The sequence below is a fragment of the Salvelinus fontinalis genome, chromosome 35 (assembly GCF_029448725.1).
Source record: "Salvelinus fontinalis isolate EN_2023a chromosome 35, ASM2944872v1, whole genome shotgun sequence".
Classification (NCBI taxonomy): Eukaryota; Metazoa; Chordata; class Actinopteri; order Salmoniformes; family Salmonidae; genus Salvelinus; species Salvelinus fontinalis.
The window spans coordinates 35,798,550-35,816,737 of NC_074699.1; the positions used below are offsets into that span (position 1 = coordinate 35,798,550).

The window sequence follows — 18,188 nt, forward strand, 5'->3', positions numbered from 1 at the left end:
ACCGTGTGACCGTGGTGAGGGGGGACACCGCCGTGTGACTGTGGTGAGGGGGGACACCGCCGTGTGACTGTGGTGAGGGGGGACACCGCCGTGTGACTGTGGTGAGGGGGGACACCGCCGTGTGACTGTGGTGAGGGGACCGTGTGACCGTGGTGAGGGGGACACCGCCGTTTGACTGTGGTGAGGGGACCGTGTGACCGTGGTGAGGGGGACACCGCCGTGTGACTGTGGTGAGGGGACCGTGTGACCGTGGTGAGGGGGACACCGCCGTTTGACCGTGGTGAGGGGGACGCCGCCGTGTGACTGTGGTGAGGGGGGACACCGCCGTGTGACTGTGGTGACGGGACCGTGTGACCGTGGTGAGGGGGACACCGCCGTTTGACCGTGGTGAGGGGGGACGCCGCCGTGTGACCGTGGTGAGGGGGACACCGCCGGAGGGTATGGGTGTAGGGGGGGTAGGGGTGTGTGTAGGGGGTGTGTAGGGGGTAGGGGGTGTGTGTAGGGGGTGTGTAAGGGATAGGGGGGTGTGTAGGGGGTAGGGGGGTATGTAGGGGGTAGGGGGGTGTGTAGGGTGTGTGTAGGGGGGGTGTGTAGGGGATAGGGGGGTGTGTAGGGGGTGTGTAGGGTGTAGGGGGTGTGTAGGGGGTGTGTAGGGGGGTGTGTAGGGGATAGGGGGGTGTGTAGGGGGTGTGTAGGGGGTAAGGGGGTGTGTAGGGGGGTGTGTAGGGGGTGTGTAGGGGGTAGGGGGGTGTGTAGGGGGTAGGGGGGTGTGTAGGTGGTGTGTAGGTGGTAGGGGCGTGTGTAGGGGGTAGGGGCGTGTGTAGGGGGTAGGGGGGTGTGTAGGGGGTAGGGGGGTGTGTAGGGGGTAGGGGGGTGTGTAGGGGGAGTTACCCACTCAAGGACATTCAGAGACTTGTCCCGAAGCGCCCAGGACCTCAGACTGGGGCGAAGTCTCACCTTCCAACAGGACAACGATCCTAAGCACACAGCCAAGACAACGCAGGAGTGGCTTTGGGACAAGTCTCTGAATGTCCTTGTGTTTTCCAGCCAGAGCTAGGACTTGAACCCGATCCAACATCTCTGAAGAGACCTGAAATAGCTTCTTTCTACGCAGTATGCCGTTTGTTCGGCTTTGATTTGATTATTATTTAACTCGCCAAGTTGATGCCTCATGACTGAGTATTGCTCTGTTCAGGTAGACTGTGATTTTGCTGTGGTCTGATAGGGGTGTCAGTAGGCTGACTGTGACCACTGAGAGACTCTGGGTTGAGGTCAGTGATAAAGTAATCTACAGTACTGCTGCCAAGGGATGAGCTGTACCTACCATTGGCTCTGTACTGACCCAGCGTACCACAGAGCTGCAGGTTTTTTGGTCTGTCCCTCATGTCTTCTGTCTCTGTCCCTCCTGTCCTCTCTGTCCCTCCTGTCCTCCCTGTCCCTCCTGTCCTCTCTGTCCCTCCTGTCCCTCCTGTCCTCTCTGTCCCTCCTGTCCTCTCTGTCCCTCCTGTCCTCTCTCTGTCCTCTCTGTCCCTCCTGTCCTCTCTCTGTCCTCTCTGTCCCTCCTGTCCTCCCTGTCCCTCCTGTCCTCTCTGTCCCTCCTGTCCTCTCTGTCCCTCCTGTACTCCCTGTCCTCTCTGTCTCTCCTGTCCTCTCTGTCTCTCCTGTCCTCTCTGTCTCTCCTGTCCTCTCTGTCCCTCCTGTCCTCTCTCTGTCCTCTCTGTCCCTCCTGTCCTCCCTGTCCCTCCTGTCCTCTCTGTCCCTCCTGTCCTCTCTGTCCCTCCTGTCCTCCCTGTCCCTCCTGTCCTCTCTGTCCCTCCTGTCCTCTCTGTCTCTCCTGTCCTCCCTGTCTCTCCTGTCCTCTCTGTCTCTCCTGTCCTCTCTGTCTCTCCTGTCCTCTCTGTCCCTCCTGTCCTCTCTGTCCCTCCTGTCCTCTCTGTCCCTCCTGTCCTCTCTGTCCCTTCTGTCCCCTCTGTCCCTTCTGTCCTCTCTGTCCCTCCTGTCCTCTCTGTCCCTCCTGTCCTCTCTGTCTCTGTCCCTCCTATCCTCTCTCTGTCCTCTCTGTCCCTCCTGTCCTCCCTGTCCCTCCTGTCCTCTCTGTCCCTCCTGTCCTCTCTGTCCCTCCTGTCCTCCCTGTCCCTCCTGTCCTCTCTGTCTCTCCTGTCCTCTCTGTCTCTCCTGTCCTCCCTGTCCCTCCTGTCCTCTCTGTCTCTCCTGTCCTCTCTGTCTCTCCTGTCCTCTCTGTCTCTCCTGTCCTCCCTGTCCCTCCTGTCCTCTCTGTCTCTCCTGTCCTCTCTGTCTCTCCTGTCCTCTCTGTCCCTCCTGTCCTCTCTGTCCCTCCTGTCCTCTCTGTCCCTCCTGTCCTCTCTGTCCCTTCTGTCCTCTCTGTCCCTTCTGTCCTCTCTGTCCCTCCTGTCCTCTCTGTCCCTCCTGTCCTCTCTGTCTCTGTCCCTCCTGTCCTCTCTGTCCCTTCTGTCCTCTCTGTCCCTCCTGTCCTCTCTGTCCCTCCTGTCCTCTCTGTCTCTGTCTCTCCTGTCCTCTCTCTGTCTCTGTCCCTCCTGTCCTCTCTGTCCCTCCTGTCCTCTCTCTGTCTCTGTCCCTCCTGTCCTCTCTGTCCCTCCTGTCCTCTCTGTCCCTCCTGTCCTCTCTCTGTCTCTGTCCCTCCTGTCCTCCCTGTCCCTCCTGTCCTCTCTCTGTCTCTGTCCCTCCTGTCCTCCCTGTCCCTCCTGTCCTCTCTGTCCCTCCTGTCCTCTCTCTGTCTCTGTCCCTCCTGTCCTCTCTCTGTCTCTGTCCCTCCTGTCCTCTCTGTCCCTCCTGTCCTCTCTCTGTCTCTGTCCCTCCTGTCCTCTCTGTCCCTCCTGTCCTCTCTCTGTCTCTGTCCCTCCTGTCCTCTCTGTCCCTCCTGTCCTCTCTGTCCCTCCTGTCCTCTCTGTCCCTCCTGTCCTCTCTCCAGCGGTTCTGTACGGATGTGGATACTAAGAACATGCTGCAGTGTCTGAAACAGAACAAGAACTCTGAACTGATGGATCCCAAATGTAAACAGATGATCACCAAGAGACAGATCACACAGAACACAGGTAACACACCCTCTCACATGATCACCAAGAGACAGATCACACAGAACACAGGTAACACACTCTCACACACAGAACACAGGTAACACACTCTCACACACAGAACACAGGTAACACACTCTCACACACAGAACACAGGTAACACACACTCACACACAGAACACAGGTAACACACTCTCACACACAGAACACAGGTAACACACTCTCACACACACAGAACACAGGTAACACACACTCTCACAGAGAAAACAGGTAACACACTCTCACAGAGAACACAGGTAACACACTCTCTCACACACAGAACACAGGTAACACACACTCACACACAGAACACAGGTAACACACACTCTCACAGAGAACACAGGTAACACACTCTCACACACAGAACACAGGTAACACACTCTCACAGAGAACACAGGTAACACACACACTCACAGGTAACACACACACACACACACACACACACACACACACACACACACACACACACACACACACACTCTCACAGAGAACACAGGTAACACACACACTCACAGGTAACACACACACACACACACACACACACTCACAGAGAACACAGGTAACACACACTCTCACAGAGAACACAGGTAGACCTCTGGTCATGTAGACCCGTGTCTCTGATATTTCTGGTTGTCTTCCTCTCTCTCAGACTACAGGTTGAACCCAATATTGAGAAAGGCCTGTAAAGCAGACATCCCTAAATTCTGTCAGCCAATCCTGAACAAGGCCAGTGATGACAGTGAACTGGAGGGCCAGGTGATTGGTTGTCTGAAGCTGAAATACGCCGCCCAGCGTCTCTCTCCGGACTGTGAGGACCAGATCAGAGTGATCCTTCACGAGTCGGCGCTGGACTACAGACTGGACCCCCAGCTACAGATCCACTGTGTTGAGGAGGTGAGGAGTTAACGTGTTAATACATAATACCATTTACACTGTCCTGGACTACAGACTGGACCCCCAGCTACAGATCCACTGTCCTGGACTACAGACTGGACCCCCAGCTACAGATCCACTGTCCTGGACTACAGACTGGACCCCCAGCTACAGATCCACTGTCCTGGACTACAGACTGGACCCCCAGCTACAGATCCACTGTCCTGGACTACAGACTGGACCCCCAGCTACAGATCCACTGTCCTGGACTACAGACTGGACCCCCAGCTACAGATCCACTGTCCTGGACAACAGACTGGACCCCCAGCTACAGATCCACTGTCCTGGACTACAGATTGGACCCCCAGCTACAGATCCACTGTCCTGGACTACAGACTGGACCCCCAGTTACAGATCCACTGTCCTGGACTACAGACTGGACCCCCAGCTACAGATCCACTGTCCTGGACTACAGACTGGACCCCCAGCTACAGATCCACTGTCCTGGACTACAGACTGGTCCCCCAGCTACAGATCCACTGTCCTGGACTACAGACTGGACCCCCAGCTACAGATCCACTGTCCTGGACTACAGACTGGACCCCCAGCTACAGATCCACTGTCCTGGACTACAGACTGGACCCCCAGCTACAGATCCACTGTCCTGGACTACAGACTGGACCCCCAGCTACAGATCCACTGTCCTGGACTACAGACTGGACCCCCAGCTACAGATCCACTGTCCTGGACTACAGACTGGACCCCCAGCTACAGATCCACTGTCCTGGACTACAGACTGGACCCCCAGCTAAAGATCCACTGTCCTGGACTACAGACTGGACCCCCAGCTACAGATCCACTGTCCTGGACTACAGACTGGACCCCCAGCTACAGATCCACTGTCCTGGACTACAGACTGGACCCCCAGCTACAGATCCACTGTCCTGGACTACAGACTGGACCCCCAGCTACAGATCCACTGTCCTGGACTACAGACTGGACCCCCAGCTACAGATCCACTGTCCTGGACTACAGACTGGACCCCCAGCTACAGATCCACTGTCCTGGACTACAGATTGGACCCCCAGCTACAGATCCACTGTCCTGGACTACAGACTGGACCCCCAGCTACAGATCCACTGTCCTGGACTACAGACTGGACCCCCAGCTACAGATCCACTGTCCTGGACTACAGACTGGACCCCCAGCTACAGATCCACTGTCCTGGACTACAGACTGGACCCCCAGCTACAGATCCACTGTGTTGAGGAGATGAGGAGTGCTGAAGAGACCGGTCCCAAACCAGGCCAGACTGCTGTCCCTGAGAGATGGTTACTGCTACTACACATCTAAACCAGGCCAGACTGCTGTCCCTGAGAGATGGTTACTGCTACTACACATCTAAACCAGGCCAGACTGCTGTCCCTGAGAGATGGTTACTGCTACTTAACATCTAATTCAGGCCAGACTGCTGTCCCTGAGACATGGTTACTGCTACTACACATCTAAACCAGGCCAGACTGCTGTCCCTGAGAGATGGTTACTGCTACTACACATCTAAACCAGGCCAGACTGCTGTCCCTGAGAGATGGTTACTGCTACTACACATCTAAACCAGGCCAGACTGCTGTCCCTGAGAGATGGTTACTGCTACTACACATCTAAACCAGGCCAGACTGCTGTCCCTGAGAGATGGTTACTGCTACTACACATCTAAACCAGGCCAGACTGCTGTCCCTGAGAGATGGTTACTGCTACTTAACATCTAAACCAGGCCAGACTGTTGTCCCTGAGAGATGGTTACTGCTACTTAACATCTAAACCAGGCCAGACTGCTGTCCCTGAGAGATGGTTACTGCTACTTAACATCTAAACCAGGCCAGACTGCTGTTCCTGAGAGATGGTTACTGCTACTTAACATCTAAACCAGGCCAGACTGCTGTTCCTGAGAGATGGTTACTGCTACTTAACATCTAAACCAGGCCAGACTGCTGTCCCTGAGAGATGGTTACTGCTACTACACATCTAAACCAGGCCAGACTGCTGTCCCTGAGAGATGGTTACTGCTACTTAACATCTAAACCAGGCCAGACTGCTGTCCCTGAGAGATGGTTACTGCTACTTAACATCTAAACCAGGCCAGACTGCTGTTCCTGAGAGATGGTTACTGCTACTTAACATCTAAACCAGGCCAGACTGCTGTTCCTGAGAGATGGTTACTGCTACTAAACATCTAAACCAGGCCAGACTGCTGTCCCTGAGAGATGGTTACTGCTACTTAACATCTAAACCAGGCCAGACTGCTGTCCCTGAGACATGGTTACTGCTACTACACATCTAAACCAGGCCAGACTGCTGTCCCTGAGAGATGGTTACTGCTACTAAACATCTAAACCAGGCCAGACTGCTGTCCCTGAGAGATGGTTACTGCTACTACACATCTAAACCAGGCCAGACTGCTGTCCCTGAGAGATGGTTACTGCTACTACACATCTAAACCAGGCCAGACTGCTGTTCCTGAGAGATGGTTACTGCTACTACACATCTAAACCAGGCCAGACTGCTGTCCCTGAGAGATGGTTACTGCTACTACACATCTAAACCAGGCCAGACTGCTGTCCCTGAGAGATGGTTACTGCTACTTAACATCTAAACCAGGCCAGACTGCTGTTCCTGAGAGATGGTTACTGCTACTTAACATCTAAACCAGGCCAGACTGCTGTCCCTGAGAGATGGTTACTGCTACTACACATCTAAACCAGGCCAGACTGCTGTCCCTGAGAGATGGTTACTGCTACTTAACATCTAATTCAGGCCAGACTGCTGTCCCTGAGACATGGTTACTGCTACTACACATCTAAACCAGGCCAGACTGCTGTCCCTGAGAGATGGTTACTGCTACTACACATCTAAACCAGGCCAGACTGCTGTCCCTGAGAGATGGTTACTGCTACTTAACATCTAAACCAGGCCAGACTGCTGTTCCTGAGAGATGGTTACTGCTACTTAACATCTAAACCAGGCCAGACTGCTGTCCCTGAGAGATGGTTACTGCTACTACACATCTAAACCAGTCCAGACTGCTGTCCCTGAGAGATGGTTACTGCTACTACACATCTAAACCAGGCCAGACTGCTGTCCCTGAGAGATGGTTACTGCTACTACACATCTAAACCAGGCCAGACTGCTGTCCCTGAGAGATGGTTACTGCTACTACACATCTAAACCAGGCCAGACTGCTGTCCCTGAGAGATGGTTACTGCTACTACACATCTAAACCAGGCCAGACTGCTGTTCCTGAGAGATGGTTACTGCTACTACACATCTAAACCAGGCCAGACTGCTGTCCCTGAGAGATGGTTACTGCTACTTAACATCTAAACCAGGCCAGACTGCTGTCCCTGAGAGATGGTTACTGCTACTACACATCTAAACCAGGCCAGACTGCTGTCCCTGAGAGATGGTTACTGCTACTTAACATCTAAACCAGGCCAGACTGCTGTCCCTGAGAGATGGTTACTGCTACTTAACATCTAAACCAGGCCAGACTGCTGTCCCTGAGAGATGGTTACTGCTACTACACATCTAAACCAGGCCAGACTGCTGTCCCTGAGAGATGGTTACTGCTACTTAACATCTAAACCAGGCCAGACTGCTGTCCCTGAGAGATGGTTACTGCTACTTAACATCTAAACCAGGCCAGACTGCTGTTCCTGAGAGATGGTTACTGCTACTTAACATCTAAACCAGGCCAGACTGCTGTCCCTGAGAGATGGTTACTGCTACTACACATCTAAACCAGGCCAGACTGCTGTAAAGTCTATAGAAAAAGGCTTTAGAAACACCGTCTGAGAGCCACAACTAGAGAAGTGACATGCTCTCTCTCCTTCCTCTGTCTTCCTCCCTCTCTCTCCTTCTCTTCCTCCCTCCCTGTCTCTCCTTCTCTCCCTCCCTCCCTCCATCTTCCTCCCTCTCTCTCCTTCTCTTCCTCCCTCCCTGTCTCTCCTTCTCTCCCTCCCTCCCTCCATCTTCCTCCCTCTCTCTCCTTCTCTTCCTCCCTCCCTGTCTCTCCTTCTCTCCCTCCCTCCCTCCATCTTCCTCCCTCTCTCTCCTTCTCTTCCTTCCTCCCTGTCTCTCCTTCTCTCCCTCCCTCCCTCCATCTTCCTCCCTCTCTCTCCTTCTCTTCCTTCCTCCCTGTCTCTCCTTCTCTCCCTCCCTCCCTCCATCTTCCTACCTCTATCTCCCCCCCTTCTCTCCCTCCCTCCCTCCATCTTCCTCCCTCTCTCTCCTTCTCTTCCTCCCTCCCTGTCTCTCCTTCTCTCCCTCCCTCCCTCCATCTTCCTCCCTCTCTCTCCTTCTCTTCCTCCCTCCCTGTCTCTCCTTCTCTCCCTCCCTCCCTCCATCTTCCTACCTCTATCTCCCCCCCTTCCTCCCTCCCTCCCCGTCTTCCTACACATTCCTCCCTCCCTCTCTCTCCCTCTCTCCCCCTATTCCTCCCTCCCTCTCTCTCCCTCTCTCCCCCTATTCCTCCCTCCCTCTCTCTCCCTCCCTCCCCGTCTTCCTACACATTCCTCCCTCCCCCTGTCCCTCCTCCAGATCCCCGGTCTGTGTGCGGAGGAGGCAGTGGCCCAGGAGCAGACGGGTCAGGTGGAGGAGTGTCTGAAGGCCAACCTGTTGAAGATCAAACACGACTCGTGTAAGAAGGAGGTGCTGAACATGTTGAAGGAGAGCAAGGCGGACGTCTTCGTTGATCCTGTCCTCCACACGGCCTGCGCCCTCGACCTCAAACACCAGTGTGCTGCCGTCACGCCAGGCAGAGGACGACGTGAGTCCTACACCCACCTGTCTGTTCACAGCCACGTGATCGTATTTAGTAATGACATAGAGGTATATTTACCTTCCTACATCACCATGATAGTATTTAGTAATGACATAGAGGTATATTTACCTTCCTACACCACCATGATAGTATTTAGTAATGACATAGAGGTATATTTACCTCCCTACATCACCATGATAGTATTTAGTAATGATATAGAGCTGTATTTACCTCCCTACATCACCATGATAGTATTTAGTAATGATATAGAGCTGTATTTACCTTCCTAAACCACCATGATCGTATTTAGTAATGACATAGAGGTATATTTACCTTCCTACACCACCATGATAGTATTTAGTAATGACATAGAGGTATATTTACCTTCCTACACCACCATGATAGTATTTAGTAATGACATAGAGGTGTCCGTGTCCAGTGTTTCCCCTATATGCATTTAGCAGCGGCGCTCAGTGTAAACTTCAACAACTGAAAGCAGAATGAAGTATGTAGAACAGAGTGGAGTTAACAGTTAATATATATTATTAAATAAGGTAGTTAACAGTTAATATATATTATTAAATAAGGTAGTTAACAGTTAATATATATTATTAAATAAGGTAGTTAATGGAGATATATATTATTAAATAAGGTAGTTAATGGAGATATGTATTATTAAATAAGGTAGTTAACAGTTAATATATATTATTAAATAAGATAGTTAATGGAGATATATATTATTAAATAAGGTAGTTAACAGTTAATATATATTATTAAATAAGGTAGTTAATGGAGATATATATTATTAAATAAGGTAGTTAACAGTTAATATTTATTATTAAATGAGGTAGTTAATGGAGATATATATTATTAAATAAGGTAGTTAATGGAGCTATATATTATTAAATAAGGTAGTTAACAGTTAATATATATTATTAAATAAGGTAGTTAACAGTTAATATATATTATTAAATAAGGTAGTTAACAGTTAATATATATTATTAAATAAGGTAGTTAACAGTTAATATATATTATTAAATAAGGTAGTTAACAGTTAATATATATTATTAAATAAGGTAGTTAACAGTTAATATATATTATTAAATAAGGTAGTTAATGGAGATATATATTATTAAATAAGGTAGTTAATGGAGATATATATTATTAAATAAGGTAGTTAACAGTTAATATATATTATTAAATAAGGTAGTTAACAGTTAATATATATTATTAAATAAGGTAGTTAACAGTTAATATATATTATTAAATAAGGTAGTTAACAGTTAATATATATTATCAAATAAGGTAGTTAACAGTTAATATATATTATTAAATAAGATAGTTAACAGTTAATATATATTATTAAATAAGGTAGTTAACAGTTAATATATATTATTAAATAAGGTAGTTAATGGTCCTTGGTGCCTGGCTTGGTGCTTGGTGCCTGGCTTGGTGCTTGGTGCCTGGCTTGGTGCTTGGTGCCTGGCTTGGTGCTTGGTGCCTGGCTTGGTGCTTGGTGCTTGGCTTGGTGCCTGGCTTGGTGCTTGGTGCCTGGCTTGGTGCTTGTTGCCTGGCTTGGTGCCTGGCTTGGTGCCTGGCTTGGTGCCTGGCTTGGTGCCTGGTTTGGTGCTTGGCTCTTGGTGCTTGGTGCTTGGCTTGGTGCCTGGCTTGGTGCCTGGTGCTTGGTGCCTGGCTTGGTGCTTGGTGCCTGGCTTGGTGCTTGGTGCTTGGCTTGGTGCCTGGCTTGGTACTTGGCTTGGTGCCTGGCTTGGTGCTTGGTGCTTGGTGCTTGGCTTGGTGCTTGGTGCTTGGCTTGGTGCCTGGCTTGGTGCCTGGCTTGGTGCTTGGCTTGGTGCTTGGTGCTTGGCTTGGTGCTTGGTGCTTGGCTTGGTGCTTGGCTTGGTGCTTGGCTTGGTGCTTGGTACCTGGCTTGGTACCTGGCTTGGTGCTTGGTGTCTGGCTTGGTGCTTGGTGCCTGGCTTGGTGCTTGGTGTCTGGCTTGGTGCTTGGTGTCTGGCTTGGTGCTTGGCTTGGTGCTTGGTGTCTGGCTTGGTGCTTGGTGCCTGGCTTGGTGCTTGGCTTGGTGCTTGGCTTGGTGCTTGGCTTGGTGCTTGGCTTGGTGCCTGGCTTGGTGCCTGGCTTGGTGCTTGGTGCTTGGCTTGGTGCTTGGCTTGGTGCTTGGCTTGGTGCTTGGCTTGGTGCTTGGTGCTTGGCTTGGTGCTTGGCTTGGTGCTTGGTGCCTGGTGCTTGGTGCTTGGTGCCTGGCTTGGTGCTTGGTGCTTGGCTTGGTGCTTGGCTTGGTGCTTGGCTTGGTGCTTGGCTTGGTTTGTCTCCTACTCTCTGGTTTAGGACATTTCCAGGCCTCAGCCTTCACCTTGTGATTATTAACACAACAGTTCAGACACCGGCTGTGTTCCATTCCAGAAAGACAACATATTGGAATGGACCCACAGCCGGTGTACGGCTACTGAAGGGTTCTGTTCAACATTTACAGTATGTGATTCAAAATGTGTACACTGCTGTGCCCTAACCTCTCTATCTCTCTCTCTTTCTCTTTCTCTTTCTCTCTCTCTCTCTCTCTCTCTCTCTCTCTCTCTCTCTCTCTCTCTCTCTCTCTCTCTCTCTCTCTCTCTCTCTCTCTCTCTCTCTCTCCTCTCTCTCTCCTCTCTCTCCTCTCTCTCCTCTCTCTCCTCTCTCTCCTCTCTCCCCTCTCTCCCCTCTCTCCCTCCCTACCAGAGATGTCATGTCTACTGGCGTCTTTGCAGGATAAGAGAGTCCGTCTGCAGCCAGAGTGTAAAAAGAGACTCCAGGACCGCATGGACATGTGGAGCTACGCTGCCAAGGTTAATGTACACTCCTTTAACCTGGCAGCTGCAGTGTTTCCCCTTTAACCTGGCAGCTGCAGAGTTTCCCCTTTAACCTGGCAGCTGCAGGGTTTCCCCTTTAACCTGGCAGCTGCAGTGTTTCCCCTTTTAACCTGGCAGTGGTTTCCCCTTTATCCTGGCAGCTGCAGTGTTTCCCCTTTAATAACCTGGCAGCTGCAGTGTTTCCCCTTTAATAACCTGACACCTGCAGTGTTTCCTTTTAATAACCTGACACCTGCAGTGTTTCCCCTTAATAACCTAACACCTGCAGTGTTTCTCTTTTAATAACCTGACACCTGCAGTGTTTCCCCTTAATAACCTGACACCTGCAGTGTTTCCCCTTAATAACCTGACACCTGCAGTGTTTCTCTTTAATAACCTGACACCTGCAGTGTTTCCCTTTAATAACCTAACACCTGCAGTGTTTCCCTTTAATAACCTGACACCTGCAGTGTTTCCCTTTAATAACCTGACACCTGCAGTGTTTCCCCTTAATAACCTGACACCTGCAGTGTTTCCCTTTAATAACCTGACACCTGCAGTGTTTCCCTTTAATAACCTGACACCTGCAGTGTTTCCCCTTAATAACCTGACACCTGCAGTGTTTCCCCTTTAATAACCTGACACCTGCAGTGTTCCCCTTTAATAACCTGACACCTGCAGTGTTTCCCTTTAATAACCTGACACCTGCAGTGTTTCTCTTAATAACCTGACACCTTCAGTGTTTCCCCTTAATAACCTGACACCTGCAGTGTTTCCCCTTTAATAACCTGACACCTTCAGTGTTTCTCTTTAATAACCTGACACCTGCAGTGTTCACCTTTAATAACCTGACACCTGCAGTGTTTCCCTTTAATAACCTGACACCTGCAGTGTTTCCCTTTAATAACCTGACACCTGCAGTGTTTCCCCTTTAATAACCTGACACCTGCAGTGTTTCCCCTTAATAACCTGACACCTGCAGTGTTTCCCCTTTAATAACCTGACACCTGCAGTGTTTCTCTTTAATAACCTGACACCTGCAGTGGTTTCCCCTTTAATAACCTGACACCTGCAGTGTTTCCCCTTTAATAACCTGACACCTGCAGTGTTTCCCTTTAATAACCTGACACCTGCAGTGTTTCCCCTTTAATAACCTGACACCTGCAGTGTTTCCCTTATTAACCTGACACCTGCAGTGTTTCCCCTTTAATAACCTGACACCTTCAGTGTTTCCCCTTAATAACCTGACACCTGCAGTGTTTCCCCTTTAATAACCTGACACCTTCAGTGTTTCTCTTTAATAACCTGACACCTGCAGTGTTCACCTTTAATAACCTGACACCTGCAGTGTTTCCCTTATTAACCTGACACCTGCAGTGTTTCCCCTTTAATAACCTGACACCTGCAGTGTTTCCCCTTTAATAACCTGACACCTGCAGTGTTTCTCTTTAATAACCTGACATCTGCAGTGTTTCTCTTTAATAACCTGACACCTGCAGTGTTCCCCTTTAATAACCTGGCACCTGCAGTGTTTCCCTTTAATAACCTGACACCTGCAGTGTTTCCCCTTTAATAACCTGACACCTGCAGTGTTTCCCTTTAATAACCTGACACCTGCAGTGTTTCCCCTTTAATAACCTGACACCTGCAGTGTTTCTCTTTAATAACCTGACACCTGCAGTGTTTCCACTTTAATAACCTGACACCTTCAGTGTTTCCCTTTAATAACCTGACACCTTCAGTGTTTCCCTTTAATAACCTGACACCTGCAGTGTTTCCTTTTAATAACCTGACACCTGCAGTGTTTCCCTTTAATAACCTGACACCTGCAGTGTTCCCCTTTAATAACCTGACACCTGCAGTGTTTCCCTTTAATAACCTGACACCTGCAGTGTTTCTCTTAATAACCTGACACCTTCAGTGTTTCCCCTTAATAACCTGACACCTGCAGTGTTTCCCCTTTAATAACCTGACACCTTCAGTGTTTCTCTTTAATAACCTGACACCTGCAGTGTTCACCTTTAATAACCTGACACCTGCAGTGTTTCCCTTTAATAACCTGACACCTGCAGTGTTTCCCCTTAATAACCTGACACCTGCAGTGTTTCCCCTTTAATAACCTGACACCTGCAGTGTTCCCCTTTAATAACCTGACACCTGCAGTGTTTCCCTTTAATAACCTGACACCTGCAGTGTTTCTCTTAATAACCTGACACCTTCAGTGTTTCCCCTTAATAACCTGACACCTGCAGTGTTTCCCCTTTAATAACCTGACACCTTCAGTGTTTCTCTTTAATAACCTGACACCTGCAGTGTTCACCTTTAATAACCTGACACCTGCAGTGTTTCCCTTTAATAACCTGACACCTGCAGTGTTTCCCTTTAATAACCTGACACCTGCAGTGTTTCCCCTTTAATAACCTGACACCTGCAGTGTTTCCCCTTAATAACCTGACACCTGCAGTGTTTCCCCTTTAATAACCTGACACCTGCAGTGTTTCTCTTTAATAACCTGACACCTGCAGTGGTTTCCCCTTTAATAACCTGACACCTGCAGTGTTTCCCCTTTAATAACCTGACACCTGCAGTGTTTCCCTTTAATAACCTGACACCTGCAGTGTTTCCCCTTTAATAACCTGACACCTGCAGTGTTTCCCTTATTAACCTGACACCTGCAGTGTTTCCCCTTTAATAACCTGACACCTTCAGTGTTTCCCCTTAATAACCTGACACCTGCAGTGTTTCCCCTTTAATAACCTGACACCTTCAGTGTTTCTCTTTAATAACCTGACACCTGCAGTGTTCACCTTTAATAACCTGACACCTGCAGTGTTTCCCTTATTAACCTGACACCTGCAGTGTTTCCCCTTTAATAACCTGACACCTGCAGTGTTTCCCCTTTAATAACCTGACACCTGCAGTGTTTCTCTTTAATAACCTGACATCTGCAGTGTTTCTCTTTAATAACCTGACACCTGCAGTGTTCCCCTTTAATAACCTGGCACCTGCAGTGTTTCCCTTTAATAACCTGACACCTGCAGTGTTTCCCCTTTAATAACCTGACACCTGCAGTGTTTCCCTTTAATAACCTGACACCTGCAGTGTTTCCCCTTTAATAACCTGACACCTGCAGTGTTTCTCTTTAATAACCTGACACCTGCAGTGTTTCCACTTTAATAACCTGACACCTTCAGTGTTTCCCTTTAATAACCTGACACCTTCAGTGTTTCCCTTTAATAACCTGACACCTGCAGTGTTTCCTTTTAATAACCTGACACCTTCAGTGTTTCCCTTTAATAACCTGACACCTCCAGTGTTTCCACTTTAATAACCTGACACCTCCAGTGTTTCCACTTTAATAACCTGACACCTTCAGTGTTTCCCTTTAATAACCTGACACCTGCAGTGCTTCTTTTAATAACCTGACACCTGCAGTGGTTTCCCCTTTAATAACCTGACACCTGCAGTGTTTCCTCTTTAATAACCTGACACCTGCAGTGTTTCCCTTTAATAACCTGACACCTGCAGTGTTTCCCTTTAATAACCTGACACCTGCAGTGTTTCCCTTTAATAACCTGACACCTGCAGTGTTTCTCTTTAATAACCTGACACCTGCAGTGTTTCTCTTTAATAACCTGACACCTGCAGTGTTTCCCTTTAATAACCTGACACCTGCAGTGTTTCCCTTTAATAACCTGACACCTGCAGTGTTTCCCTTTAATAACCTGACACCTGCAGTGTTTCCCTTTAATAACCTGACACCTGCAGTGTTTCCCCTTAATAACCTGACACCTGCAGTGTTTCCCTTTAATAACCTGACACCTGCAGTGTTTCTCTTTAATAACCTGACACCTGCAGTGTTTCCCCTTTAATAACCTGACACCTGCAGTGTTTCCCTTTAATAACCTGACACCTGCAGTGTTTCCCTTTAATAACGTGACACCTGCAGTGTTTCTCTTTAATAACCTGACACCTGCAGTGTTTCCCTTTAATAACCTGACACCTGCAGTGGTTTCCCCTTTAATAACCTGACACCTGCAGTGTTTCCCTTTAATAACCTGACACCTGCAGTGTTTCCCCTTAATAACCTGACACCTGCAGTGTTTCCCTTTAATAACCTGACACCTGCAGTGTTTCCCTTTAATAACCTGACACCTGCAGTGTTTCCCCTTAATAACCTGACACCTGCAGTGTTTCCCTTTAATAACCTGACACCTGCAGTGTTTCCCTTTAATAACCTGACACCTGCAGTGTTTCCCTTTAATAACCTGACACCTGCAGTGTTTCCCTTTAATAACCTGACACCTGCAGTGTTTCCCTTTAATAACCTTACACCTGCAGTGTTTCCCTTTAATAACCTGACACCTGCAGTGTTTCCCTTTAATAACCTGACACCTGCAGTGTTTCTCTTTAATAACCTGACACCTGCAGTGTTTCCCTTTAATAACCTGACACCTGCAGTGTTTCCCTTTAATAACCTGACACCTGCAGTGTTTCCCTTTAATAACCTGACACCTGCAGTGTTTCCCTTTAATAACCTGACACCTGCAGTGTTTCCCTTTAATAACCTGACACCTGCAGTGTTTCCCTTTAATAACCTGACACCTGCAGTGTTTCCCTTTAATAACCTGACACCTGCAGTGTTTCCCTTTAATAACCTGACACCTGCAGTGTTTCCCCTTTAATAACCTGACACCTGCAGTGTTTCCCTTTAATAACCTGACACCTGCAGTGTTTCCCTTTAATAACCTGACACCTGCAGTGTTTCTCTTTAATAAACTGACACCTGCAGTGTTTCCCCTTTAATAACCTGACACCTGCAGTGTTTCTCTTTAATAACCTGACACCTGCAGTGTTTCCCCTTTAATAACCTGACACCTGCAGTGTTTCCCTTTAATAACCTGACACCTGCAGTGTTTCCCCTTTAATAACCTGACACCTGCAGTGTTTCCCCTTTAATAACCTGACACCTGCAGTGTTTCCCTTTAATAACCTGACACCTGCAGTGTTTCCCTTTAATAACCTGACACCTGCAGTGTTTCCCCTTTAATAACCTGACACCTGCAGTGTTTCCCTTTAATAACCTGACACCTGCAGTGTTTCCCTTTAATAACCTGACACCTGCAGTGTTTCCCTTTAATAACCTGACACCTGCAGTGTTTCCCATAAGATTTATTTCAGCAGTGGTGGCAAATTTAGTAGTTTTAAAGCTCATTTCCTGTAATTCCACACATGTCTTATTTCCTTACGCTGAGTGACTCAGCGACTCTACTTCCTGGTTTTTATTTTGATGAACATTAGTCAAAGATTATCTTATTTAAAAATATGTCCATTTATTTTTTCTACATTCTTTATATTTGGTTTAAGTTGTTTAAGTTTACACTAAAAATGTTTTACCATCTCAAAAATCTATTTTTTACATATTTTTTGGCATTGCGTCACGATTTTGTCTATGAGGAAACACTGAGCAATAAATCCCTCTCTCCCCCCCCAGGTGATGAGCTCCCCCTCTAATAATTCCCTCTCTCCCCCCCCCAGGTGGTGACCTCCCCCTCTAATAATTCCCTCTCTCCCCCAGGTGAAGACCTCCCCCTCTAATAATTCCCTCTCTCCCCCCAGGTGATGAGCTCCCCCTCTAATAATCCCCCCCCCCCCCCCCCCCCCCAGGTGGTGACCTCCCCCTCTAATAATTCCCTCTCTCCCCCAGGTGATGACCTCCCCCTCTAATAATTCCCTCTCTCCCCCCAAGGTGGTGGCCTCCCCCTCTAATAATTCCCTCTCTCCCCCCCCAGGTGGTGACCTCCCCCTCTAATAATTCCCTCTCTCCCCCCAGGTGATGAGCTCCCCCTCTAATAATTCCCTCTCTCCCCCCAGGTGATGACCTCCCCCTCTAATAATTCCCTCTCTCCCCCCCAGGTGATGACCTCCCCCTCTAATAATTCCCTCTCTCCCCCCAAGGTGGTGACCTCCCCCTCTAATAATTCCCTCTCTCCTCCCCCAGGTGATGACCTCCCCCTCTAATAATTCCCTCTCTCCCCCCCAGGTGATGACCTCCCCCTCTAATAATTCCCTCTCTCCTCCACCAGGTGGCGCCAGCAGAGTGTTTCTCTGACCTTGCCGTGCAGGTGATGACCTCCCCCTCTAATAATTCCCTCTCTCCACCCCCAGGTGGCGCCAGCAGAGGGTTTCTCAGACCTTGCCGTGCAGGTGATGACCTCCCCCTCTAATAATTCCCTCTCTCCACCCCCAGGTGGCGCCAGCAAAGGGTTTCTCTGACCTTGCCATGCAGGTGATGAACTCCTCCTCTAATAATTCCCTCTCTCCTCCACCAGGTGGCGCCAGCAGAGGGTTTCTCTGACCTTGCCGTGCAGGTGATGACCTCCCCCTCTAATAATTCCCTCTCTCCACCCCCAGGTGGCGCCAGCAGAGGGTTTCTCAGACCTTGCCGTGCAGGTGATGACCTCCCCCTCTAATAATTCCCTCTCTCCACCCCCAGGTGGCGCCAGCAGAGGGTTTCTCAGACCTTGCCGTGCAGGTGATGACCTCCCACTAATAATT

General features: G+C 49.1%; 1 protein-coding gene across 2 annotated transcripts in view; it reads left to right on the top strand.

The window, feature by feature from the left end:
* The window catches only part of LOC129834787 (Golgi apparatus protein 1-like), a 202,136-nt gene that overhangs the window by 168,089 nt on the left and 15,859 nt on the right, over positions 1-18,188 (top strand). The window contains exons 19-23 of one of the 2 annotated variants that reach the window (XM_055900062.1): positions 2,951-3,074; positions 3,742-3,986; positions 8,562-8,790; positions 11,521-11,627; positions 17,799-18,186. In XM_055900062.1, coding sequence (XP_055756037.1) covers positions 2,951-3,074; positions 3,742-3,986; positions 8,562-8,790; positions 11,521-11,627; positions 17,799-17,906 — 813 coding nt within the window. In that variant the 3' untranslated portion in view covers positions 17,907-18,186. Of the gene's footprint in view, positions 1-2,950; positions 3,075-3,741; positions 3,987-8,561; positions 8,791-11,520; positions 11,628-17,798; positions 18,187-18,188 lie in introns of those variants that run through there. The other variant, XM_055900061.1, reaches the window with a different exon arrangement.